Source organism: Canis lupus, chromosome X, assembly GCF_003254725.2.
Source record: "Canis lupus dingo isolate Sandy chromosome X, ASM325472v2, whole genome shotgun sequence".
Lineage (NCBI taxonomy): Eukaryota > Metazoa > Chordata > Mammalia > Carnivora > Canidae > Canis > Canis lupus.
The window spans coordinates 45,138,661-45,162,590 of record NC_064281.1 but is presented as its reverse complement, the minus strand read 5'-3'; the positions used below and the strand labels follow the sequence as shown (position 1 = coordinate 45,162,590).

Below are 23,930 nucleotides of genomic sequence, written 5' to 3'. Positions count from 1 at the left end.
CCAAGGAGAGAGGCTAGGCCTTGGCTGTTGTGGCAGCCAAGCAGCAAGGAGGGAGCAGGGTGGGTAGATTGCAAACCACTGAGGCCTGAGGGCTTCTAAGTATGGGGTGCCAGAGAAAGTGTGGAGTCTAATTAGAGCTGAACAGCTGGTGTTGTGCGAGGGCTGTGGGCAGAGGAAGGTGCCTGGACTTCCTGTGGATTTGTGAGAAGCTGTCAGGCCCACAGGCATTTGAAACCAAGGTCCGCAGAGGGCATGAGGATGGCTCAAATTCACAAAGCTAGCTGGTCAGTGGAGCCTGCTTCCTCACTGTGTGCTCTCTGCAGTCACTGAACTTCTCAGATTCTTGGTTTCCTCATCCGTGAGTGGGGACAACAGTTTGGACTCCTCTGGGTTAGATGAGGGAAATGAAAGTAAAGCAGTGTCCAGCATAAAATAGTGCTCAGTACATCCTAATGCCCTCAGCCCTCTGCCGCCCCCAATCCATTGTCTTTCACTGGATAGCCAAGCTTGAAAAATGTGGAGATGTGCCTGAGAGGCAGGAGGGACTGCTACCTCTGCCACCAGAAACCCAGGGATCTCAGGTTTGGAGGCACTGACATGGTTGGGAGGGTCAGGCTGGAACTAGGGGGCCTGGGGGACCAGGCTGGGGTTGCCAGGCATGCAAGGATGAGAGCCACGGAGGTGGCCTGTTGCTAGGGAAGGAGGGAGGAGGTGGGGGAGCCACTGACACCCGCAGAGCCCAGGAGGTCCCCATGGCAACAGGAGCCGCTGCCTTCGGAGGAGAAGTGGGAGGAGGAGCCACTGCTGGCTCTGTTCCCAGAGGAGGCCTCCCACTCTGGGCCCCAGTGCCCCCATCTGTCCAACCGGAGTTTGGCTTAGATCACCTCTAAGATTCTTCTTTGTTTTGACCTCCTGGCAATCTGGGGTGGCTGAGACCTCACAGACCTTCCAAGGCTCCCCAGTCCACATGTCGATGACACTGCCAGTCCCAGGAGGCAACCCAGCTGTGTCCAAGTCTTCCTTCCCATGCTGCCTCCTGTTCAGCAGAGCCTAGTTGCCTGTCCTGCCCAGCTCTCTGTTCCTACCACTTCCTGTGCCTGCCACCTTGTCACTTTCAGGTCAGTTGAAGGCTTTCTGGCTCTGGGGGGCCCAACCCCAGTCCTGCTCATTCTGGGAAGCCTTGCCTGGCTGCCCTAAGCCCACCCCGGCTGCTTCTTCCCTCCTGGGATGCTCTGGCCCCCCAAACGTCAGGTCAAGAGCTCCTCCTTGCTGCCTCTCCATATTCACTGCTGCCATTTATCTGGCAGCTTCTTCTTTTTTTTAAGTTTTTATTTATTTATTGAGAGACACACACACACACACACACACACACACACAGAGAGAGAGAGAGAGAGAGAGAGAGAGAGAGGCAGAGACACAGGCAGAGAGAGAAGCAGGCTCCATGCAGGGAGCCTGACATGGGACTTGATCCCGATCCTGGTCTCCAGGATCACACCCTGGGCTGAAGGCGGTGCTAAACCACTGAGCCACCCGGGCTGCCCTATCTGGCAGCTTCTAAGGGTGGGGCTCCACACAGGATGCCTGACAGGCTCAGATCTTTACAGTAAAATCTACGGGGTCATATCATGAATCTCCATTTTACAGACAAGTCACTGCTCTGTGAGCTTCTGTGACCTGTCTGAGGTTCCCTGGGTAGTGTGTGGTGGAGCCAGGCTTGAACTTGGCTCTGTGTGATTGCTGCTACCCCAGGGCTGGTGAGGCAGGTGTTTGCAGCAGCAGCACTTAGAGTGTTAGCTAGAGCTTTTCCATGCCAGGCACCATGCTGGGCACTTTACCTATACTCTCTCATTTCATCTCCATAATAACGCTATCGGGTATATGTTCTTGTCATTTTACCAGCAAGGAAACTAATCTTAGCTGAAATTATTTCCCTGGTAGTAGAACAAGGATAGGGATTCAGACCATCAGAGTTGCCATCACCACAGCAACTCTCCAGCAGCACATAGAGCATTCCCTGTGTACTGGACCTGTGTTGGGTGGTCTGTTGGGGGTGGGAGGGCAAAAGCGAGGTGCCAACACAAATAAGCCAGCTTTGGCAAGCCTATATGGGAGTGTGCTAAAGAGGAGAAACCAGTTGTAAGGACAAGAGTCTGGAGTGGGAGAGCTGGAGTGACAGTGGGATAGAGGAGGATGATGTGGGGGGAAACACGGGGGAGTTGGATAGTTTTCCCAAAGGAGGCACCATTCCAGGAAGCTCAGGAGGGACAAGAAAGGGTAAGAGGGTCTTCCCTCCCCTTCCTGTTTGCACTCCCCAGCCTCTGCCTGGCCCAGCCCCAAGAAGCAGGTGACCCCTGAGCTGGTTGCATGCCTGGTTGGCACCAAAATAAACTTGCCTTCTCTCTCTTCCCCTCCCCTTGCCTCTGTCCCCTCTGTCCTGGCTTTATTTTTTATTTTTTTTTGTCCTGGCTTTAATTAGCAGCCCTGGGGATGAGTCACTTGGCAGCTGGGGAGGGAGGCTGCACAGAGCCCAGTCAAGCCTCGACTCCTGCCCCGCGCCCTGTGGGCAATGCCACTGTGCTCATGCATGCGGGTGCCCTCCAGTGTGCCACCCAGTTTCATGTCCATGAGGGTGTGAAGAGCACCAGGGTGCTGGCATGCATCCATGTGTGTCTGGATGTCTGCAGAGAAGCAAATCTAGGCATCACCGCCTTTGTTTCTGCGTGCCACTGAATGTCAGTGTGTGAGTGTGGGGCTATAATGTGTGTCTGTGGTAGCAAGTGGCAGAAAATGAGGGAGCATTTGAGTGAGCAAATACAAACACTGTATAATTGCATTCACCCCTCCCTACATAATGTTCTCTATGCAGTCTTGCTTATGCAAGCCCTGCACTTACATCCCCAATTTTCCCTTGTCTTAGTCTGGGTACATTTTGTTGCAGGGAACAGAAACCCACTCAAACTTGCTCCAGAATAAAGGGGGAAAACTATTGTGAGGCTAAGGCTACAGCTCACAGAATCTGAGAAATGAAATATATATAGCCAGGCCTCATACCAATTGGAAGCAGGACCAGGAAGTCAAGGACCGAGATTCTTTCTCTTCCCTCACCCCACCCCCCTCCGCCTTGCATCTTCCAGGCCCATGTCTTGTCTATGTATCTCATGGCTTGATTGGTCCCCCATCATCTCTTTGTCACTGCCTTGCCCCTCTGGACTAAGCCTCCTCTGCTTTCACACCTTTTGATGTGGCTGCCAACCCTGGAAGCTATGTGACCTTATAGCTTACGGGTCCATTCCATAGGACTACAGCATTTCTATCCATCCTATGGTAACATAAGACAGCAAGGGGGGCTGTAGGTGGGAGTCAGTTCTCCTAGAAGTGGGTGAGGATAGAGAGGTCAGATACTTCCACAGTGAGCAGTTTTTATGAGTCCACAAGTGAAATCAGAGCCTGGGCGCCTGGTGGGCAGGGATGGGGCAGTCTGCTCAGAGCCCAGGGTTGTAAGGTTGCCCATCTATCAAGATTTTGATTATTTGAATGCAGGTTGACCTTTGCTCACCATGCTTTCAAGTTCTATGCCCTTGCCTGAGAACACCTTGTTTTATCGAAATAATTCCCCCTTTTAATGCCAGCTTTTATGTGCACCCATGAATATTACCATTGCTATCCAGGTATGGTTATTGTTATAGCTCTGGAACAACTGGCACAGTGCTACTCGTAGGACAGCTGTTACTGAGTTCTTGGTTGCTTTGAGAATTTGCACATTTTATTAGTGCAGTGACTGAATTTATAGTTATCTGCGGTATATAATTACAGGCACACATTATCAATATTATCAGCTTGATGCTTGAGCTTACTTTTCCATTAATACAAACCCTTGCAGTTTTTACATTAATTACAGAGAGAATTAATGACTTCTTAGACAAGTTTTCACCTATGAGTAAAGAGTTTGGAACCAGCTGTGCTCATAATGACTGCTCTCCAGACGCAGGGGCAATGCCCACGGCTCTAACTTTGGCCTTGGCCTCGCATCCTCTGGCTGAGACTTAGAGGCTGCCCACCACCTCCCCGGGGGCCTCCTGTTTCTGGCCTGGCACAGAGAAGGTGCTGTTGCTATTTTTAATAAGAATGATCGCTTTTTCATTATCATTAAAGCTGTCTTCTACAGGTAAATGGTAAATGTGAGTGGGAGAGATTATCCCAGGTTCAGAGCAGAGTCTCCTTCAACTTCTCCCCTCCGCCTCCTTATTTATTTATTTATTTATTTATTTATTTATTTATTTATTTATTTATTACTATTCCAAATATTAATAATTGCTTTAATTCACAAAATGTCTGCTGTGCAGGTACTGTTAGGGAGCATTTGGCACAGGTTCTCTTTAAGCCTCCTGGCCACCCTGCCAAGTAGGAGTGATTGTGTACACTATACAGCTGGGGAAGCTGAAGCCCGGGGAGGTAAAGTGACTTGCCAGTCATCCATCCATCCATCCACCCACCTGTCCACTCACCCATCCATCCATTTGTCCACCTATCCACTCATTCATGTGAGGATGATTTATTGAGTACCTCCAGTGTTCTAGGCACTGTGCTAAATTAGATGCAGTTGATACAAATACAAATAATAGAGTCCTGCTCTGAGGAAGCCCACTGTCCAGTAGGGAAACAGACAAGGAGACAATTACCAGGAAGTGGAAGGCGGGAGCATCTCAGAAGTATACCCAACCCAGCCTGAGGGCCAGGGAGGCTTCTCTAAGCTGCCATCTAAGCTGAGACTTGGAGGATGAGTAGAAGTTAGCCGGGTGAGGAGTGGGTGAGGGGTGAGGTGTTTTGGGCAGAGCAGAAAATGTATGCCATGATGGTGGCGGGCATGGTTGGCCCCTATATTTGGGAAGAATGGAAGCTCTTTTCTGCAAAAGGAATGGGGCTGTCATGAGAAATGGTGTGGAAACAGAGCAGAATGTAAATTGGGAGGCTGTAACAGGGACCCTGGTCAATTAGGCTCAGAGCTAAGGAGCTGCAGTCCCCTGGGGCAGTTTCCCTGCTTCCCGGAGCACCTGGTACACACACACACACACACACACACACACACACACACACACACACACACGCCTTTTGCCTGGGCAGCATCAGGCCACGATCCCAGTGGCCACAGTGCCCTCTAGTGTCCACCAGCCCATCTTGCAGCCTCTCCACCTCCAGGTGGATTGTCCACCAATCAACACCACTTACTGACCTGTGTGACTAGATGCCCTGTGCTGGTTGCAGGGGACGCTGGGATAAATAAGACCCAGCCTCTATCCCCATAGGGCTCCTGGCCCAGAAGGAGCATCCGCATGTGGACAGAGGATGCTGAGACAAGTGCAGGGTGAGAAGGAAACAGGGAAGGGGTCAGGGCAGGTTCCCCAAGGGCACAACCTGTGGGCAGAGCAGGTATTTACCTATTTACCTATACACTGACCTGTGAAGAACAAGGGTGAGCTTGCAAGGTGGAGAGGTGGCAGTGGGGGACCGGGGGGTGGTGGTGGTGGGGAATGGCTTCTTGAACAGAGGCAGAGTGAAGGCTTGGACAGCTGTGTGGCCAAGAATATAAGCACTTCTGTCTGGGTGGTGCACTGCTTGAAGATGGGAGTCGGGGGAAAGCTGAGACTAACCAGAGGGTGGGGGGTTAGGTGCCAGCTCAGAGAAGGTTCTAGGGTGCCTGTCCCTAGCTTATGGTTGGCACTTAGTGAATGGAATCATATAAGGAGCTCCCCTGCCCTTTGGGGATAAAATAAATAAAATAAGATTTTATTTACTCATTCATTAAAGACAGAGAGAGAGAGGCAGAGACATAGGCAGGCTCCCCATGGGGAGCCTGATGTGGGACTAGATCCTGGACCCTGGGATCACACCCAGAGCTGAAGGCAAACGCTCAACTGCTGAGCCACCCAGGCATCCCACCTTTGGGGATTTTAAACCCATCTGAGGATCTTATGAAAGCTATGCTCCCCCCACCCCCAAACATGCTGTTACTCATTAATATTTTCCATACGACTTCAAGAGCTTCAGAGATACTCCCCCCACTCCCACCCCCCAGTGCCTACCCATGAACCACAGGCTGCCAAACTACTCTTTTTTTTTTTTTCTGCCAAACTACTCTTATTATAAATACTGAAACTTTATCGTGGCCTCCAAGGCTCTGTGTGATTGGACACCTGCCTACATCTCCAGCCTGGCCTCTCTCCCCTTTGCTTTTTCCACTCAGCTGTGTTGGCCTCCTTATAGTTCCTGGAAATACCACCTCAGGCCTTTTGTCGAGTTGTTTCCTTGGCCTGGAACATCCTCTCCTGCTACCTCCACTTTTTGTCCAGCTTAATTCCATTCGTTGGTGAATGTCTTCTCCTCTCTGATACAAGCTCTGTGAGATCAGGATGTTGGCTCCCCTCAGCCCCTGCCATATCAGGTCCCGGCCCAGTGCCTTGTCCATAGGATTTGTTGAACAAGTGAGTGAAGGCCCTGCTGGTGCCCTACGGCTGGGTGAAGCTCCTCACCCTCAATTCCTTCTTCCTTTTGGCCCACTGGGTCATCACATGAGTCTACCCAACATGCTCAGATACATCTGATTTCCAAGAGTGGCTCAGAGACTTCTCTCCATCCCTGAAACAAACAGGCTTCCTGTGGGTCTCCCCTGTTTTCCTGGGGGAGGGGTCAGATTCTTTCAGGCTCAAGCTGATTCTTTGTCATATATGCACTTTTGTTTCATGGCACCCTTACAAGAACCCATGAGGTAGGAATGGCTACTCCTCTCTCATAAATAAGGAGACTGACCCTCAGAGGGGTTATCCAGCTAGAAAGTGCTGGAGCTGGGACTTGCACTTGATCCACCAGGCACCCAGCTCTCTGCCTTGCCACAGAGGGGAAGGGGCCTACCCCAGGTCACACAGTATCAGCCTTCCTTAAGGCCAGGACTAGAATTTCTGTCTCTCAGCTCCTACCAGGCCAAGAGGCGGGTCTGGGCCAGAGGTGCAGCAATGAAGGCACAAGACACAGCTGCTGTAAGAGCTAGAAAAGCTGAAAGAAGAGAGAAAAGAAGTGGGAGTTGAGGCCCCCCCAAGCAGCACCCCAAGGACCAGGGGCTTTAGAAGGTGGGAAGAGGGAAAGGAGGCCACGATAAGCCCATAGATGCCAACTTTGCAGTGGTCTAAAGGGCCTATCTCTCTCAGCAGCTTTGGCTTTTTTTGAGAGGAACCAGCTGCCCCAGCAGGGAGGCAGGAAGGTAGGAAGGCTGGCCTGTTGCCTGTCAGTTCCTATTCTTTCTAGATCACTGGCCCCCTGGCCCCTCCCAGGGCCGCCTTCTGCTCAGAACAGCTAGGGGCCTGGGCTCTGGGGCCATGAAAGGACAGGAGCTCTCTGAGCTGGATCTGTGGGACTCTTAGGAACCCCCCTATCTCCCATCCTTCACATCCTCCAAATTCTCTACTCTTTCCAGCTCCACTCATATAGAAGAGGGAGGGAGAGAGAGAGATTACTGTGATAGGTAGGTAGGGAGTCAGGGCATCTGGATTTTAGTCTGACTGGCAGTGTGAACATTAGCAAGACTCTTCCCCTCTGGAGGCCTCAGTTTCCCCATCTGTCAAGTCAGGCAGGGCACTTTCCTTGGGAGAAGAGCCTCTTGATTGAGAATGGCATTTCTTCTGATTTGTGCTTCTCTACTCAGGGAACATTTCTCTTAGCCAGCTTGGGAGACAACACAAAAGAGAATGAGAGCTTATTGCTGTGGTCAGGAATATTGGCCAGGGCCTCATCTTGATTTCCCAAAATGGTCGAATAGAACATTACTTTATCTGGAGCACCTTGCACAATGACAGCTGTAGTACCTGAGCCCAATTACTTAATGTCTCTCCATCTTGTTTTCTCCTCAGGAGAATAGGGCTTAGTGACACATACTTGACAGGGTGCTTGGGGAGATTCTAGCAAAGATGCAGGAGCCTAGCCTGGGTTTGGCCCAGAGGAGTCACTGTGAGTTCTCAAAACTGCTTCCTCTTACTTGAAGTTCCCAGCCCTCCCGGGGGAGCAGGGGAAGGAGCAAAGTTTCCAGTTGCAGTCTGGCCTACCGCCCAGCTGGCCTGGCCCCGCCTCCTTGGTTCCTCCTTCTAGGGAAGGGCTAGGGAGGAGGGGGTGGTGACACAGTGGAAGCACCGCCTGGCCAGGGGGCCTGCCCTCAGGACAGGTCCAGACCCATGGAGGCCCCCAGGAGGAGTAGCAGGTAGGAAGATAGCCCCCCCACCCACCCACCCTGCAGCCTGACCCCCTCCTTCCCTGCCCTGGCCTGGACACGGTCCTTGGGCTGCTGATTCAGCAGCCTCCTGGCTTCCTGGTTCCTGGCTCCACTCTTGAACTCTAGGAGGCCTTTGGCTTGGGGAAGGAGTTAGTGAGAGTGGGTGAGCATGGGCATCTGGGTGCCCAGTGCTGTAAGGACTCTGGAGCCCTGAGCAGCAGCACAGTCTGTGGCCTATGAGGGGTGTAACTAGTGGCTGCCTTGGCATGCTAGCCTGGCTCAGCACTGCAGGGCTCCCCGTAGCCACTGAGATTCTCTGATACTCACATTCCTGAAGCCTAAGGGTCTCTACTTCTCAGGTTTAATGAGATAATGGGTCAAGAACTCTGGCTGGTTACCAGCACATAGATAGCACTTGAGAAACAGTCCTTCTGATGATGATGATCATCATCATCAACATCATTTCAGAGTCTCTGACAAGAACAATCTCAGATTCCAAGATCCTTATAAGGATCTAAGATTTGGGCATCCTCAAAATCACAAGGGAGATCCTGGGTAGCTGGCCTGGCCTGGCCTGCAGCCACATTTCCTGGCCTTTACTTGGGTTTTGGAATAGCTAGTCCCTGACCACAACCTGCCTTCAAGGGCTGTGGAGGGGACAGGAGCTGGCTGATCTGGAAGGGCACTGGGTAGACCAGGCCCTCAGCCTCACTGCCCTACTGTCTCCTGGTCCCCCTTCCCCCACCCCTGTCCATTCTCTTGACTTTAATCCTGGGAAACAGGAGGCACAGGGGCCTTTGGACCCTTGCACTAGGGGTGGGGGCACAGCACTGGGGGGTGGCGTGTGGGCCGCGTGCTAGGCACAGCACTGTCCTTGGAAGCAAAGATTTCTACTGGGAACCACTGTGTCCTCTGGCTCACTGGGCCCCAGCCACCCACTCAGCCCCCACCTTGTCACCTAGACCACTGAGACCTTGTCACCTCTCCTCCGCCCTCTCCTCTCCTCTGCTCTGGTGCTCTCTTGCCTCTCCCGTCTTCTCTCTGTGTCTTTTGTCTTGCCTTTCTCTGTCTTTCTCCTTTTCTGTCTCACCCTTTCCTTGTCCCTTTCATTTTCTCTCTGTTCCTTTCCCACTCCTCCCACAGTGTTTCCTTCACCCTCCTGGCCTGGGTTCTTCCCCGGCTTTGGGCCCAGAGCCTCTTCTCCCTCTCTCCCTCCCTCCCTTCTCATCAGGGGCCTTCTATAAGGGGGAGCCACCCCCCCATACATCTTCGCCCTTTCTCTTTCATTCCCCTCCCCTCCCCCTTCCCTACCCGTGTGGCGTCTGGTATGAGGAGGGTTCCCTTCCCCCTTCCCTGCTGTGGTGTCCCAGTGTCTCCGTGGCTCAGGTCCCCACGGAGTCCACCTGGAACACAGGAGGCCCAGACTGGATCTTTTGTCTCTGCTGCCCCCTGTTGTCATTGTGTTCTGTTTGTGGTTCGAGTGCCGTCCTCTCTTTCTTGACTTTGTGGTTTTTTTCTTTTTTTCTTCCTTCCTTCCTTCCTTCCTTCCTTCCTTCCTTCCTTCCTTCCTTCCTTCCTTTCCTCCCTCCCTCCCTCTCTTCCTCCCTCCCTCTTTCTCTTCCTCCCTCCCTCCTTATTTCCCCCTTTCCCTTCTCTCTTTCCTTCCTTGCCTCCCCACCTCCACCCCCCTCTTCTATTCCCAATCCTCCACCACCCATTCCTCCCAGTCTTTCCTTTCCCCTACCTCACTTACTCTCATTTCCTTGTCCCTGCTCCCTCACCCTGCCTCTCCCCTCCCTCCTTGTCTCTCTCTCTCTCTCTGTCTCTCTGTCTCTCTTTCTCTCTCTGTCTTTTGCTGTCTCTCAGGTCCACAGCGTCTCATACTCTACACCAGTATTGCTGTCCTACTCAGGTCCTTGACTCCATGAAGCTTATCCCCTCAGGCAGGCTGGCAGAGAGCAGGTAAGAGCTAGACCCAACCCTCCCCCCATCCTTCACCCTCCCGGGACAAATCTGCCACAGCATTGCCAGACCCCCCTCCCCCATCTCCCTCTAGCCCCTGGAGTGATTGTGGATGGATGTCTGATCCTGTGAGGAGAGTGACTGGGAGACCAGGTAGGAGACCAGAGAGGACATTCAGATTCTGTTTGTAGTTTGTCCTTCCTTAAAAATCCCTCCCTAGATACCCACCCCAAAAAGTGGGAGTGGTCGGTTCTAGAATATGGAATATTTGAGCTGTTTTGAAGGATAAATAAGAGTTTGCCAGTTGGATAGGATAGAGAAGGGTGTTTAGGCAGAGGGAATAATCACCCACACCTTTGAGAGCAACATTATTTCCAAGTTAATTGGAAATCACATTTTATATTTTCTAATCATAATGCAATAACATTAAATATTAATAGCAACAGCAAAAAGGTTAGGCCCATTTGAGAGTTGAAAAAACTACTTGAGTGAAAAAGGAAGTAAGAATGAATTTATAAACTATTTAGGATAAATATCAATTATAGACTATTTAGAATAAATGTCATCAGGAATACTATATATCAAAACCTACAGGATGTGACCATGGGAGATTCCCAGAGGAAAATTTATAGTCTTAAATGCTTTTATTAGAGAACAAGACAGTTTAAATTGAATGAACTAATTATTCCACTCAAGAATTTAGGAAAAGAACAACCAAAAGAAAGAAGAATAAAGTAATTACTATAGATAAACCTGGAAATTAATGAAAAAGGTTTGATAAATTAAGAGGTGGTTTGGTTTATGAAAAGACAAGTAAACTAGACAGACTGTCCTCTGTCAGATATGACAGAGAAAAGGCAAGAAAGACATAAATAAAATAAAGTATCATGAAGGGGATTTAAACAAATTTTGAAGAGGTGAAAAAGTCATAAAAGATGCTTTGTATAATTCTATACCAATAAATGTGAAAATCTAGGTGAAATGGGTGGTTTTCTAGGAATATATAAATTACCAAAATGACTTAAGGAGTGACAGAAAACCTGAATAGAATAGAACAATATAGAAGTTAAAAAGATGGCCAAAATTTTCTCCTCAGAAATGGTACCAGGGCCCAGTTGATATTATGGAAGTTCTGGTATTGACAGAAGTTCTATTGAATCTGGAAAGATAGGATAATCGAAGAAAATGGACAGCTTCCCAATTCATTCCAGAAAGGAGGACTGAATAGGTCCTATAACTGGACTGAATAGGTTTGGACAAAATTCATTCCAGACAGCAGGACTGAATAGGTCCTGTAACTGGACTGAATAGGTTTAGACAAAAAAAAAGAAGAAAAGAAAAAAGGAAACTATAGCCTAATCTCATATATTAATACAGTCATGAATATTTTAAATAAAAGATAAATAATAAATAAAATAAAAAATAAACTGGGGATCCCTGGGTGGCACAGCGGTTTGGCGCCTGCCTTTGGCCCAGGGCGCGATCCTGGAGATCCGGGATCGAATCCCACATCGGGCTCCCGGTGCATGGAGCCTGCTTCTCCCTCTGCCTGTGTCTCTGCCTCTCTCTCTCTCTCTCTCTCTGTGTGACTATCATAAAAAATAAAAAAAAATAAAAAATAAATAAACTGAATCCATCAGTGTATTGAAAAAAGAATGTATTGTGACAAATGGTTTGTCCCGGGAAGGCAGGGATTGTTAAACATTAGGAAAGCTGTTATTATGATGGATTACATTAATAGATTAAAGTAAAAATAACTATCTCCATAAATGCTGAAAAAAATAATCTGATAGAACTACACATCCATTCTTGATTTTAGAACTCTTAGTAAGTGTCTAGTAATTTCTTGCTGTATTGGGGTAATTTGTTACACAGCAATAGATAACTAGTACAGTAAGCTCTCAGTGAAGAAGACCTTAGGGAAGCCCAGGTGGCTCAGCGGTTTAGCGCCTGCCTTCAGCCCAGGGCGTGATCCTGGAGTCCTGGGATCGAGTCCCGCATCGGGCTCCCTGCATGGAGCCTGGTTCTCCCTCTGCCTGTGTCTCTGCCTCTCTCTCTCTCTCTCTCTCTCTGTCTCTCATGAGTGAATAAATAAAATCTTAAAAAAAAGACATCCTTAACTTAGTAAAGAATTTTTTAATCAGAAACCAAAGACAGTCATCAAATGTAATAGTGAAATGCTAGGTAAATTTCCATTAAGTTCAGGAACAAAGTAAGTATGACTGCTATCACTGTCACTAACCAACATTTTTTTCTAGAAGTTTTAAGCAGTGGTATTAAATAAAGAAGAAATAAGTGGTATGAATATTAGAAAGACTCAGAATTAGCACTGCTTGAAGATGATATAGTTGTCTACTTAGGTAATAAAAGAGAATAAAAGGAAAACTTATTAGAACTAATAAGAAAATTACATGAGATGGCTAGATACAAGATAAATATACACCCAAACCATTAGCTTCTCTGAATACCAGCAATAACTAATTAGAAGACATAATAAAAAAAAAAGATTCCATTCACAACAGTAGGAAAAAATGATAAAATTCCTAGGAATTGACAAGAAACATGAAATACTTTCCTGTAGAAAACTGTAAAATTTCATCAAAGGCTATGAGAAGACTTGAATAGTCAAGCATCCTATCCTGTTCCTAGATGGGAAGGTTGAATACGGTAAAAATGACATTTCCCCCCTCTCAATTTGGTTAAAAAGGTTCAATGCATTTTGCATTACAATTTCAGTGGTATTTTCTTTCTTTTTTAAAAGATTTTATTTATTTATTCACGATAGACATAGAGAGAGAAAGAGAGAGGCAGAGACACAGACAGAGGGAGAAGCAGGCTCCATGCAGGGAGCCCGACACAGGACTCGATCCTGGGACTCGATCCTGGAACTCGATCCTGGAACTCGATCCTGGGACTCCAGGATCGCACCCTGGACCAAAGGCAGGCACCAAACCACTGAGCCACCCAGGGATCCCCTTCAGTGGTATTTTCTTTGGGACTTGGGCAATTGGATTTTAAAGTTCACTTGGAAGAGTAAATACCCATGAATCACTAAGAAAATTTTGAAAAAAAAGAATAGTGAGGGGCCATTTGTCCTATTAAATGCAAAACTTATCATGAAGCTGCAGAAATTACATATATAAACACAGAAATAGAGGATTATACATATGGAACAAAATAGAGAGTCTAAAAACAAACTCATATTCATATGGGAATTTAATTTAGGATTAAAAAGTACATTTAAAGTCAGTAGGGAATCAGTAAATAGGATGGGACCATTGACTCCCATTTGGGAAAAATTTAAGTTAAACCTCTTTCTCATATAAAATCAAATGTACCAGAAGAAAATACTGAATATTTTTAAAATATTAGGGTAGAGAAGTCTTCCTGAGCATGAATTAAGAACCCAGAAGCCATAAAGTAAAGAACAATAATTTAGGCAACATTGAAGTTAGGAACTTCTGTGTGGAGAAAGAGACTATACACAAAGTTAAAACATAACAGTTAGGAAAAAGTATTTGCTACATAAATATCAGAGGTTAATATCTCTGTCTATATATCATCTCCTGGAAATCAATAAGAAAAAGATGTATAGCACATTTAGAATAGAGAAATAACATGATTTGGCAATTCAGCGAAGAAATCAACATCCATTAGCTGATGAATGAGAAAGGATATTCAAGCTTGCTAATAACTAAAGAAATGTAACTAAAACAACAACGAAGTACCAATTTTATTTTATTTATTTTTTTTTTAAATTTTTATTTATTTATGATAGTCACACAGAGAGAGAAAGAGAGAGGCAGAGACATAGGCAGAGGGAGAAGCAGGCTCCATGCACCGGGAACCCGATGTGGGATTCGATCCGGGGTCTCCAGGATCGCGCCCTGGGCCAAAGGCAGGCGCCAAACCGCTGCGCCACCCAGGGATCCCCGAAGTACCAATTTTAAAGTGCCAAAAATTAAAAAGATTGGAAGAGTTGTGAGGAAACAGAACCTCTCATATTCCTTGACTGGAGGGCAAATTGGTGCAATTTTTTATGGCACCATTTGTTAGTTGCCCCCAGAATCTTAAATGTGCATATACTTCTAACCTGACAGCCATGTCTTAGAGGTAGATTTCTGTAAGGCTTTACTACTTGATGGTCCCCCAACCAGATGTCTTTTCTAAAATATTCAATCCCAACTGCAAACAAACCATACTATGTTGGAAGAGTTGTGAGGAAACAGAACCTCTCATATTCCTTGACTGGAGTGCAAATTGGTGCAATTTTTTATGGCACCATTTGTTAGTTGCCCCCAGAATCTTAAATGTGCTTATACTTCTAACCTGACAGCCATGTCTTGGAGGTAGATTTCTGTAAGGCTTTACTACTTGATGGTCCCCCAACCAGATGTCTTTTCTAAAACATTCAATCCCAACTGCAAACAAACCATACTATGCAACTCTTTATCACATACCCTTGTAGGATAGCATTCTCAACCAGCTCTTAATGAAAAGGTTATATGATGTATGCTCCTCAAAATAAAGATGGGATTATGTGACCAGGAATAATCTTTTAGCCAGTCTATAAAAATTATGTGAGCAGAAATAATCTTTTAGCCAGTCTATAAAAAATAACTTTTATCTACATTTTAAACAAAGTATGCATTCCTTTGGCCCAGCAATTCAACCTTTAGGCAGCCATCCTTCAAAACTACTTCCAGACATACACAAAGATGTTCGTTGCAGCATTGTTTATAATAGCGAAAAATTAAAGCAACCTACATGTTCATTAATAGAGAACAGCTTTTCCTTCGTGATTCACCCATACTATGGAATACTCTTACAGATCAAAAGAAAAATATATATCTCTGTATACTGGCATGGAAGTATATCCAAGATTTATTGTTATATGAAAAACACGTTGCAGAACAGGGCTTGTAGTATTATCCCATTCTGGTAAGGAAAAGAAAATCCATATAAAAATGTTGGAAACATGTTATACACATCATGTCATAATTTCAAAATTACTGGCTTTTTTCCTTGCTCCCATTTCCTTGCTTCTACTACCTCATTTCCTTCCTCCTCTATACCATTTCCCTATGTCGAGTTGTTCAGATCTTGCTTTTCCTTTTAATAACTAGCTCAAATACCACCTTATTCATTCAGCAAGATTTGTCCTGCCTACCCTCTGTTAGGCCTTTTGCTGAACCTTTGTGGCATATAGGAATGAATTGCATGTGGTCCTACCATCAGGGAGCTCAAGTCTAGAAGGGAGAGACACATAGACCATGACAGTGCAGTGTGGTTTGGTATGGGACAGAAGAAAGTTCAGAGGGGTTGCTGAGGAAGAGTACCTAATCCTATCTGTCCCTGACAGGAGGGAACATGGGTACTGAGTCTTGAAAGAGTACTAGCTTACCCTGCCAGAAGTGGTCTTGCCTACTTTTTGGCTCTTGTGAGCAGGATGACCTAATGGGGGAAAATAGTTGAGTCAGTACCTTTCTTTATTCAAATCTAAGTTTGACCACTTACCAACTCTATGACTGTGGGCAAACCATTTAACCTCTGAGCCTCTGTTTCCTCATCAGTATAATGGGGATGATGCCTACTTACTTCTCAGAGCTGATTTAGGATTGGAGATGGTACGTGTAAAATTCCTGAGTGACTATCAACTCCTGAAGGGCAGGGACTGCCCATGTCTTGTTTTCCTCATAGCCAAGTATATAGCATTGGATTGGATTGGATCTAAAGGCTTTATGTGTCTGGGGATGGTTCTGTAGCAAAGAATGGGCCTGACCATAGTGGGACTTCTTATGTTAATGAGAAGGCTGAGAATAGTAAATGGGATGGAGGGGGTTGCACTATAAGAGAGAGCCACGTCTCAGGTTTTGGCATGAAGGTGACACATGAGCAGAAAAAATGGGCAGGTGGCCCTGGGAAATGGAGCCTAGATGGGGCATTCTGGCCCTGGTTATCGACCCTGTTCTTCTACTGATACCATCTTTCAATCTCACAGTCCAGGGCAGGGAAGCATGGTGGACCAATATTTGCACTGGTGCCAACACATCTCAATTTCATTCTCAGTTCTTTCACTCACTAGCTGAGTGGCCATAAACAACTCACTTCACATCTCTGAACTTAGTTCCATATCTGTTAAAAGAAACACAATACCACTAACATCATGGGGTTTAAAGATGAGATCAGTTGCTGAGTGCCTGGCACATAATGGGTACTCAAAAACAGCATAGCTGTCATTAGTGTTCATTTCAGTAGACACTTATGGAGTCCTGCGGTAGCCAGGGCCTATGCTGGGTAATGGTTTTTGCCTCCCACGAGTCCCCAGTTAGTTGAGGAGACCAAGGAGGGCTATGATAGAGGGGATCATAGTGGTGGTGGGGTGCTGTAGAAGCCCAAAGGAAGGGATCTGGCCCATTCCAGGACTGCTGCAGGTCAACTCACCCTAAGAGTTGAGTCTTAGAGGATGAGTAAGAGGTAGTCAGGGACAGAAGGGTAATGTGTGGAAGAACATTTCAGGCAGAAGGAGCAGCAAATGCAGAAAAACCTAGATGTTATTGGATAGGGTCAGAGTTCTTAACCTGGGTTGCATGGGCTCTGGGTTGTCCCTGAACCTCCTGAAATTGAGTGCAGAATGTTTTGTGTGTACACCTATGGGCCTTTTTTGTTGGGGAGATGGTCCGTGGCTTTCGTTATACACATAAAGGGTTTGTGTTCCTCCAGAAGGGTTGAGAACCAATGTTGCTAGTGACAAGTATCATGGGAATGGATTCTAAATAGGAGAGAAATTTGGTAAAATTTGTGTTTTAGAAACATCACATCAGTAGTCCATATGAGAAATGGATTGTATGCATGGGGGCCAGTTGGAAGGCCTAAACTGGGGTACTGGCATAGAAGGGAATGGAATTGAGCAGGACTACCCTGTTGCACTACTCCATTGGGTACCAGTCATATAGAAATATTTTCATTTCAAATTATGAAATCAAAAGCCTTTGGGAGTGATTAATGAGATAGACCCAACAAAAGATGAAGGAGAGGGAAGAGACAAGAATGAGTTGGCATTTGCAGAGGGCCAGAGGGACATGAATCCAGGATAACAGTGCAAGAGGAAAAGGCAACCTCTTTTAATACTTACCCAGCACTAACATCCTTGGGAATTACTAACTTCCAATCTACTCGGTTCTTGGAGATCCTGAGTGACACTGGAGACACTTATCTCTCTATGGACTTTGGAGAGGAACTAACGTCTGGTTTGTGCATCAGGTTGTTTCCCAAAGAAAGTGGTGTTGAGTCAATCATTCAAGGTTCATAAAGATTTATAGAGCTAGAGATGGGAGAGGATGCTCTAAGAGTACACGCAAAGGCCCAGGGGTGAGAGATGGTGAAATTGAACATGGGAAGGGGGCAGAGCATAGACCTGCCCCAAATAGCTCTCTGGGGAGTTCAGGCTTCATCCTTCGTGGTAGGCCAGGTAGAGAGCCATGAGCAGTTCTTGAGTAGGTGAAGTGACACATCAAAGTGGCTTTTTAGAGGACGAGAAACTAGGGAGGAGGCAGCCATGGTAATCCAAGAGAGAGATTCACTAAGGTAGTGGCTGTGGGGATAGAGCAGAGGGGATGCATTTGAGAGGTGATGGGAAGAGAGAACTGGAGTAGTAGGCCAAATAAATAGTGGGGGTTGAAGGGAGTAGACAGGACAGAGTTTGGAATCCAGAGGGAGCTTCAGTGTTCAGGTCTGGCCATGGAGTCATTCATTCAACAAATACCTATTGAGTGCCAGACACTGTGCTGGGCATCAGGAAAATGGCACTGGACAGAACAGATGCTGGGCCTGATGGATCTTGTGGTGGATGAGATGGATAACAAATAAACAACTAAATATATAGACTGTGTCTGGTGCCATACCTCTCCGGGGGACGATGTTCCAGACAGAAGGAACATAGAGCACAAAGGCCTGGAGGCAAGAGTTTGCATGTCATGTTTGAGGGACAGCAAGGAGACCAGTATGATTGGAGAAAGAGTCAACAAGGAGTGAGAAGAGTAGAAGATGAGGAGGTGAAATCCACAGAATTTGGCGACTGACTTGTTAAGGGAGCGGGAAGAATGACTATCAGGTGTGTTTGGGGCTTGAGCAAGTAGGTGGATGGTGCTGCTTTTTGCTAAGGTGCAAAACACAGAGGACAGGTTGGCAGTGGTAAGATGCCGAGTTTGAGGTCCCTGTGAGCTCTGAAGGCCATCCTGGTGGGGCTTCCTGCAAGAATTAGGCTTGAGGGGGCTGAGGCCCAGGAGAGAGATCCATGAAACAGGGTTAGGGTAGGGGTCCTAAGCCATCCCTTAAGTCATGCAATGTAGTGAGATCACTGGCACAGGATGTGGAATGATAGAGAAGAGGACCAGAGCAGAACTGGGGAAGAGGGACCAACCTATGAGTAATGAGGAGAAGAAGAAGAGATGGGGTGGTCAGAGGAGTAGGAGGAAAACCAGCAGGGAGATGGGCTCAGGGAAGCAGAGGAAGGAAAGAGCCATCCACATACAGGAGGGGCTTGTAAAGAGTGGCAAGTGTTACAGCTGGGGGAAGGCAGATGAGGGTAGAAGAGTCTATTGGCTTTAACCACTAGGAGGTCCTTGGTGACCTGGCTGAGAACAGTTTCAGTGACATGGTGGGTGCACGAGGCAGATTGCAGTGGGCTGAAGAGCTCGTGGGAGGTACTGAGGTGGAGATGGCCAGTGTAGATGAATTTCTCAAGAAGCTTAGCTGTGAAGAGGAGAGAGGGACAGTGATTGCTAGAGGGAGATGTGGGGGCAGATAGAGGGTTTTTATTCCCAGATGGGAGAGACTTGAGCTTCTATAAATGTGGTAAGAAGGAGGCAACAGAAAGAGAGAGAGAGAGAGAGAGATTGAAATACAGGAGGGAGAGGGGATGATGGTTGTGGAGGAGGTAGCAGGGGTGGGCTCCAGAGCCCAAGTGGAGGGGCTGGCCTTAAGTAGTATAGGGGCCCTCTCTTTCTCACACAGAAGCAGAGCAGAGGTAGTAGGGGCGAATACAAGGGCGTTGAAGGGGTTGGTGAAAGAAATGCTTTGGTGAAGTTTGGAGCAGCTGCCAGAGATCCAAGGGCAGAGATGGGGGAGCAAGGAGGAAGCAAAGGAGTACTTCTGGTTGAGAGGGAGGACTTCCTGCAGGAAGCAGCATTTAATCTGGGCCATAACGTTTCACATAGGATTTTGATAGCGAAAGATGTGTGCCGAAGGAAGAAACAGAGTCACCAAAGCAGAGATGTGTAAAGAGGCTGGCCATTCTGATAGAATAGTGAACGAGCTAGTTTGATGGAGGCTGAGCATGAGGGAGCCACTGATAATGACAGTACTAATAACAGTTACTGCATATGAAGCACCAAACCTATCCTGTGGCAAGTGCTTTGAATACTTGAATTCATTTCATTCCACCATGCCCTGCGGAATAGGCATTTTTCTCACTTCGTAGATGAGGAAAGTAAGTCCTAGTGAAGTAAAGAAGCAGACCCAAGGTCACCCAGCTAGTAGGAGCGGGGGGTGCTGATATTTGTACCAAGATCTGTCCAACTCTGAAGCCAATGCTTTTTCCACTGGACAGGGTAGGTCAGGTGAAGCCATCTGGTGGGGGAGCCTTGAATACCAAGTTGAAGAACTTGACCTTTATCCAGGAAGCAATGGGGAGCCAAAGTGGGTGTCTAAGCAGAGACAAGCAAGAGATCTGTGCTTGCAGACTTTATTAGGAAGCCTAGTGGGTCCAAAAGGGTAGAGAGAAGAAATTCGGAGGTGACTGCAGGGTCAGGGTGAGGGGTGGCAGGAGCTGGGCCTGGATACGAGGGGAAGTGAGCAGCAGGACTGGAAGATCACTCATTTTTCATGACAGCCTTGAGAGGTGTGGAGACTTCTCCTTTTATAGATGAGGAATGGGAAACTCAGGGGGATCTGCTTGCCCAGGACTTGAGCTCTGCTTCACGTGGTTTTGCTGACTCAGTGACTCTGTGGAACAGTGTGTCAGAGGGAGCTTGAAGGATGAAGTGGGGGGCGTGTGCTCGGGTGTGTGTATGTGCGCATGTGCGTGGGTGTGTGCTTGTCCAGCTGTCAGATGGACCTCAGTGCCTTCCCTTGCCTGTCCTCTCTCCTTTCCATCTCTTCCCAGCCCTCCAGGTTCCAGGATTCCACACTTCCTGCATCTCTTGAGCCACGGGGTCTGGGAGTGGGGATGATACCGTTTCATTGGCTATCTCTCCAGAGGATCAGCCTTTTTCTTCCTGAGGCAGCTGGACCCCTCTCAGCCCTCCTGTCTGTCCATCCACGCTGTGAAACCGTAGCCCAGCTCCAGTGACTGCCACGTGCAGACCGGCCCCTGGGACCATTCCGCAGGACCCTGGGGCCCAGGGCCTGTTCCTGTACCGACTCCTCCCTGCCACTGCGGCACTTCTGCGTGGGGGCGAATGGCCGCCTTGGGAATTAGATTCAGTTCATGAGCTGTGAGCAGTAACCACCACCACATCCCCGTTGCTCTGATTTGCCAGGCACTTGATGCATGTTCCAGTCCTTGCAACAATCCTGTGGGCTTGGCATCCTGAGCCCTATTTTTATAGATGAGGACACTGAGGCTTCAAGAGGGGCCAATAACATGCCTGGGCACATAGCCTGGAAGCGCTCGTAGAGCTGGCCTTGGAACCCAGGTCTGTTTGCTTTCAAAGCTGTGGGCTTTCTACACTCCATGCCTGAGCATCTCCAACCTCCCCTACCCAGAGCCTTCCAGAAATAGAAATCTTTGCCCTTTAAGGGCAACCTAGAGTTCTAGAGATAGTGCCAAGTTCACCTACGGGACCTAGTGGGATGAGTTGAGACTTGGAGCTCTGAGAACTCCACATTGAAATCCTGACTCTACCACTCTCCCAGCTGTGTGACCTTGGTTGGGCTGGTTAACCAACCTCTATGAGCTTCAGTTCCCTTCTCTCTAAAAGGTTGCAGTGTTGTTGCACGAGTTCAATGAGCCAATGTCTGCAAAGAGCCAGCATAGAGCAGGATGCTACTATTTCTATTCAGATGAAGGTTGGGTACCTGTCAGGTCCGAAATAGAATTGGTATACTCTGGGCCTGACTATAAGTGAGCCCAGCCTGGGTGTGGGGGAGGGCTATCTCAGGCTCCTTGGAGACTGAGTAGGGTGTGGCCCTAGCTAATCTGTCACACTGGCCTCCCCATTCAGACCCCCATCCCAGCCCTACTGCCCTGGTTCCAGCCGTTCATGTATCTCCCCTGCTCTGCAAACTAATGCCTCTGCCTCTCTCTGTCACCCGCCTGCCTGTGGCCTCTACCCTGCCCTTCCTGGCCTCAGGGAAGAGGAGGAGGAGGAGGAGACTGAGGAAGAGGAAGAGGAAGACGCTCATCAGTTCTGCTGTCCGGCCTCCGAGTGCAGTAGTCCCTCCTCTCGGTAACTGAGAGGGCATGGGTCATTTTCTATGCAGAAGCAAAAGCCTTAACCAGCCCCCTCACCCCCGCCGACCCACACACCCTGCCCTCGACCCCCCCAGGGGACCCTGTCCCTGCTTCAAGATGGGCAAGCATCGTGCCCCTTCTTCCCCCACCTCCTTGGAATTCCCACCCCCATCCCCACTGCTGTCTCCCCTGGACTCCAGCCCCCGAATTATGAAGGCTGGAGCCCTAGATCTGAATAAAACAGTTTGGAGCTTGGAGCTTGGACCCTCCTGCACCCGAACCCCACTTCCCAGGCACCCTGGAGCCTGCCACTCCTGGAGAGGTCTCCAAATGACATCCTAAGGACCTACCTCTGTCCTCTGTGAGCACAAACAGAGATGCAGGGTGCCTAGGGCTTTAGAGGACCAGACGGGGGCGGGACCCAGCCTGCCTAGTTCCTACCCCCACCCCCCCCACCCCACCCCGCCCCCCCTCCTTGCTCGTTCCCTCGCAGTGGCCATTGCTGCCATCTCTTCCCCCTGCTTGAAGGCCTCGTCCACGCCCTCTGCCACTCCCATAGTGCTCTGTAAATATGATCAGGAGGAAAAGGCCTTTCAGAGTGTGTGTGTCGCTGTGTACAAAGGAATTTCCATCAATAAAAGCTGATCTCTTCTCTCTGTCTGATGTATGATCCACCCTGCCCCCACTTTCCTCTCCTCATCCCCACCAGGTCCTTACTTCTTTCCTAGCCAAGGCTGAGAACAGGGCCTGGGAGAGAGAGAGAGAAAGGGTGGGGGGAAGGCTTCAGTTTTTGTTATTGTCAACACCCAAGAGACAGGCACTCAATGAACGAATGAATGGTGTGGTGCTCTCACTGTGGACAAGCCTGCCGCCCTTCTCCAGCCTGTCAACCTGAGGCGGCGTGAGCTGGCCAACTTGGACATATCGCTTAACCCCTCTGCTACCTAGTCTCCCCCATGTGCGAAAGGAGGAGAGAGGTTGGGTCAGAGGATCTCCAGGGGCTCCTCCAGCTCTGACATTCTGTCAGCCTTAGATGCTATGATTTTAAGAAACTGCAATTACATGAATTTAAATATGATAATTCAGTGACACATTCCATGCAATTCTGGGGTTTCTATTTCTACAACACTGTGATTTGAGGATTCTCCAATCCTGTGTTTTTAAGATTTCCTGATTCTATTATTTAAAAAAAATTTCTGATGGTATGATTTTAATGTTCTGTGACGGTAAGAGTCCTTGATTCTGTACTTTCACGGTTCCGATTCTATAGCTTTAGGGATCTCTGAATCTAAGGGGGAGCTGTTACCTCCAGATGCAACGACCCTAAATATTTCCTGCACCTTCCAGAAGCTGGTTCTCAGAATCCCTAGGCTGTTGGCAGGAGGGTGGAAGGTATTCTTTATGGACTGTAGGACCCACACCTTCCATCATATGTCTGTGTTGGGAACAAAGCCAGGAGACACCCAGGTGGGCTCATACCCTGGCTTTCCCTTCCTGAGCCTTTGGCATTGAACAAATCTGAGTTTACCTTCTGGTTCTCTCACTATCTGTGTAATCTTGAGCAAATACGTTCTCCTTGAGCTTCATTTTCCTCCTGAGCGCAGTGAGAGTATATCTACCTCTGTGGGATATCGTGAGGACTAGCAAAAAAAAACCCAAGGAGCTCAGTGTATAGGGTTTGGTCTGGTGCACAGTTGGGCAAGTGTGTAGTGACTGGTGGCCCTTGCTTTGATGAGGGTCCATGTGAGAGTCTTGCCTCTCATTCCTTTCAGCCCTCCTTTCAGCATCCCCATTACATTGGTCCTGTCCTATTCCCGGAGGCTCACCTTATTCCCTCACTGTGTGTTTCACTCAGCTACTCAACTCATCAGCTCCTTTACTCATTCACATCCCAATTTATTTCTCCCCTCCCTCTGACCTCTTCTCTCTCTCTCTCTCTCTCTTTCTCTCTCCCACCTTTACTCTTCCAGAAGGCATTGCTTGAGCACCTGACTGTGGGCAAGGCTTCAAGCTAAATGCTGTGACGGGTCCAAAGGAAGACAGTGGCTGTGTTCTCCATAAGTTCTCCATCTCTCAGGGGAGATGAGAATCCCTTTGGGAAAATAGGCAGGATGTGAGGGGCAGAAATGACTGAGTATATAGATGGCTTTGCTGGCAAGCAAGATATGTTCCTGGCCCAAAGAGTAGAAAAGCAGGTCCAGGTGGGTTGGGGAGGATGGCAGTATCAAGGAGGGCTTGCTGGAGGAGGAGGGGTGAGAG

At 48.1% G+C, this 23,930-nt stretch overlaps 1 protein-coding gene across 5 annotated transcripts in view; it reads left to right on the top strand.

Annotated features, from left to right (window-relative positions):
* The window catches only part of IQSEC2 (IQ motif and Sec7 domain ArfGEF 2), an 80,179-nt gene that overhangs the window by 29,873 nt on the left and 26,376 nt on the right, over positions 1 to 23,930 (top strand). For 2 of the 5 annotated variants that reach the window (XM_025468573.3, XM_025468579.3), the window contains exon 3: positions 10,121 to 10,216. The exons of 1 other annotated variant lie outside the window; for it this stretch is intronic. In XM_025468573.3, the coding sequence (XP_025324358.1) occupies positions 10,121 to 10,216 (96 nt within the window). Of the gene's footprint in view, positions 1 to 8,126; positions 8,243 to 10,120; positions 10,217 to 23,930 lie in introns of those variants that run through there. 2 more of the 5 variants (XM_025468576.3, XM_025468578.3) reach the window with 2 other exon arrangements.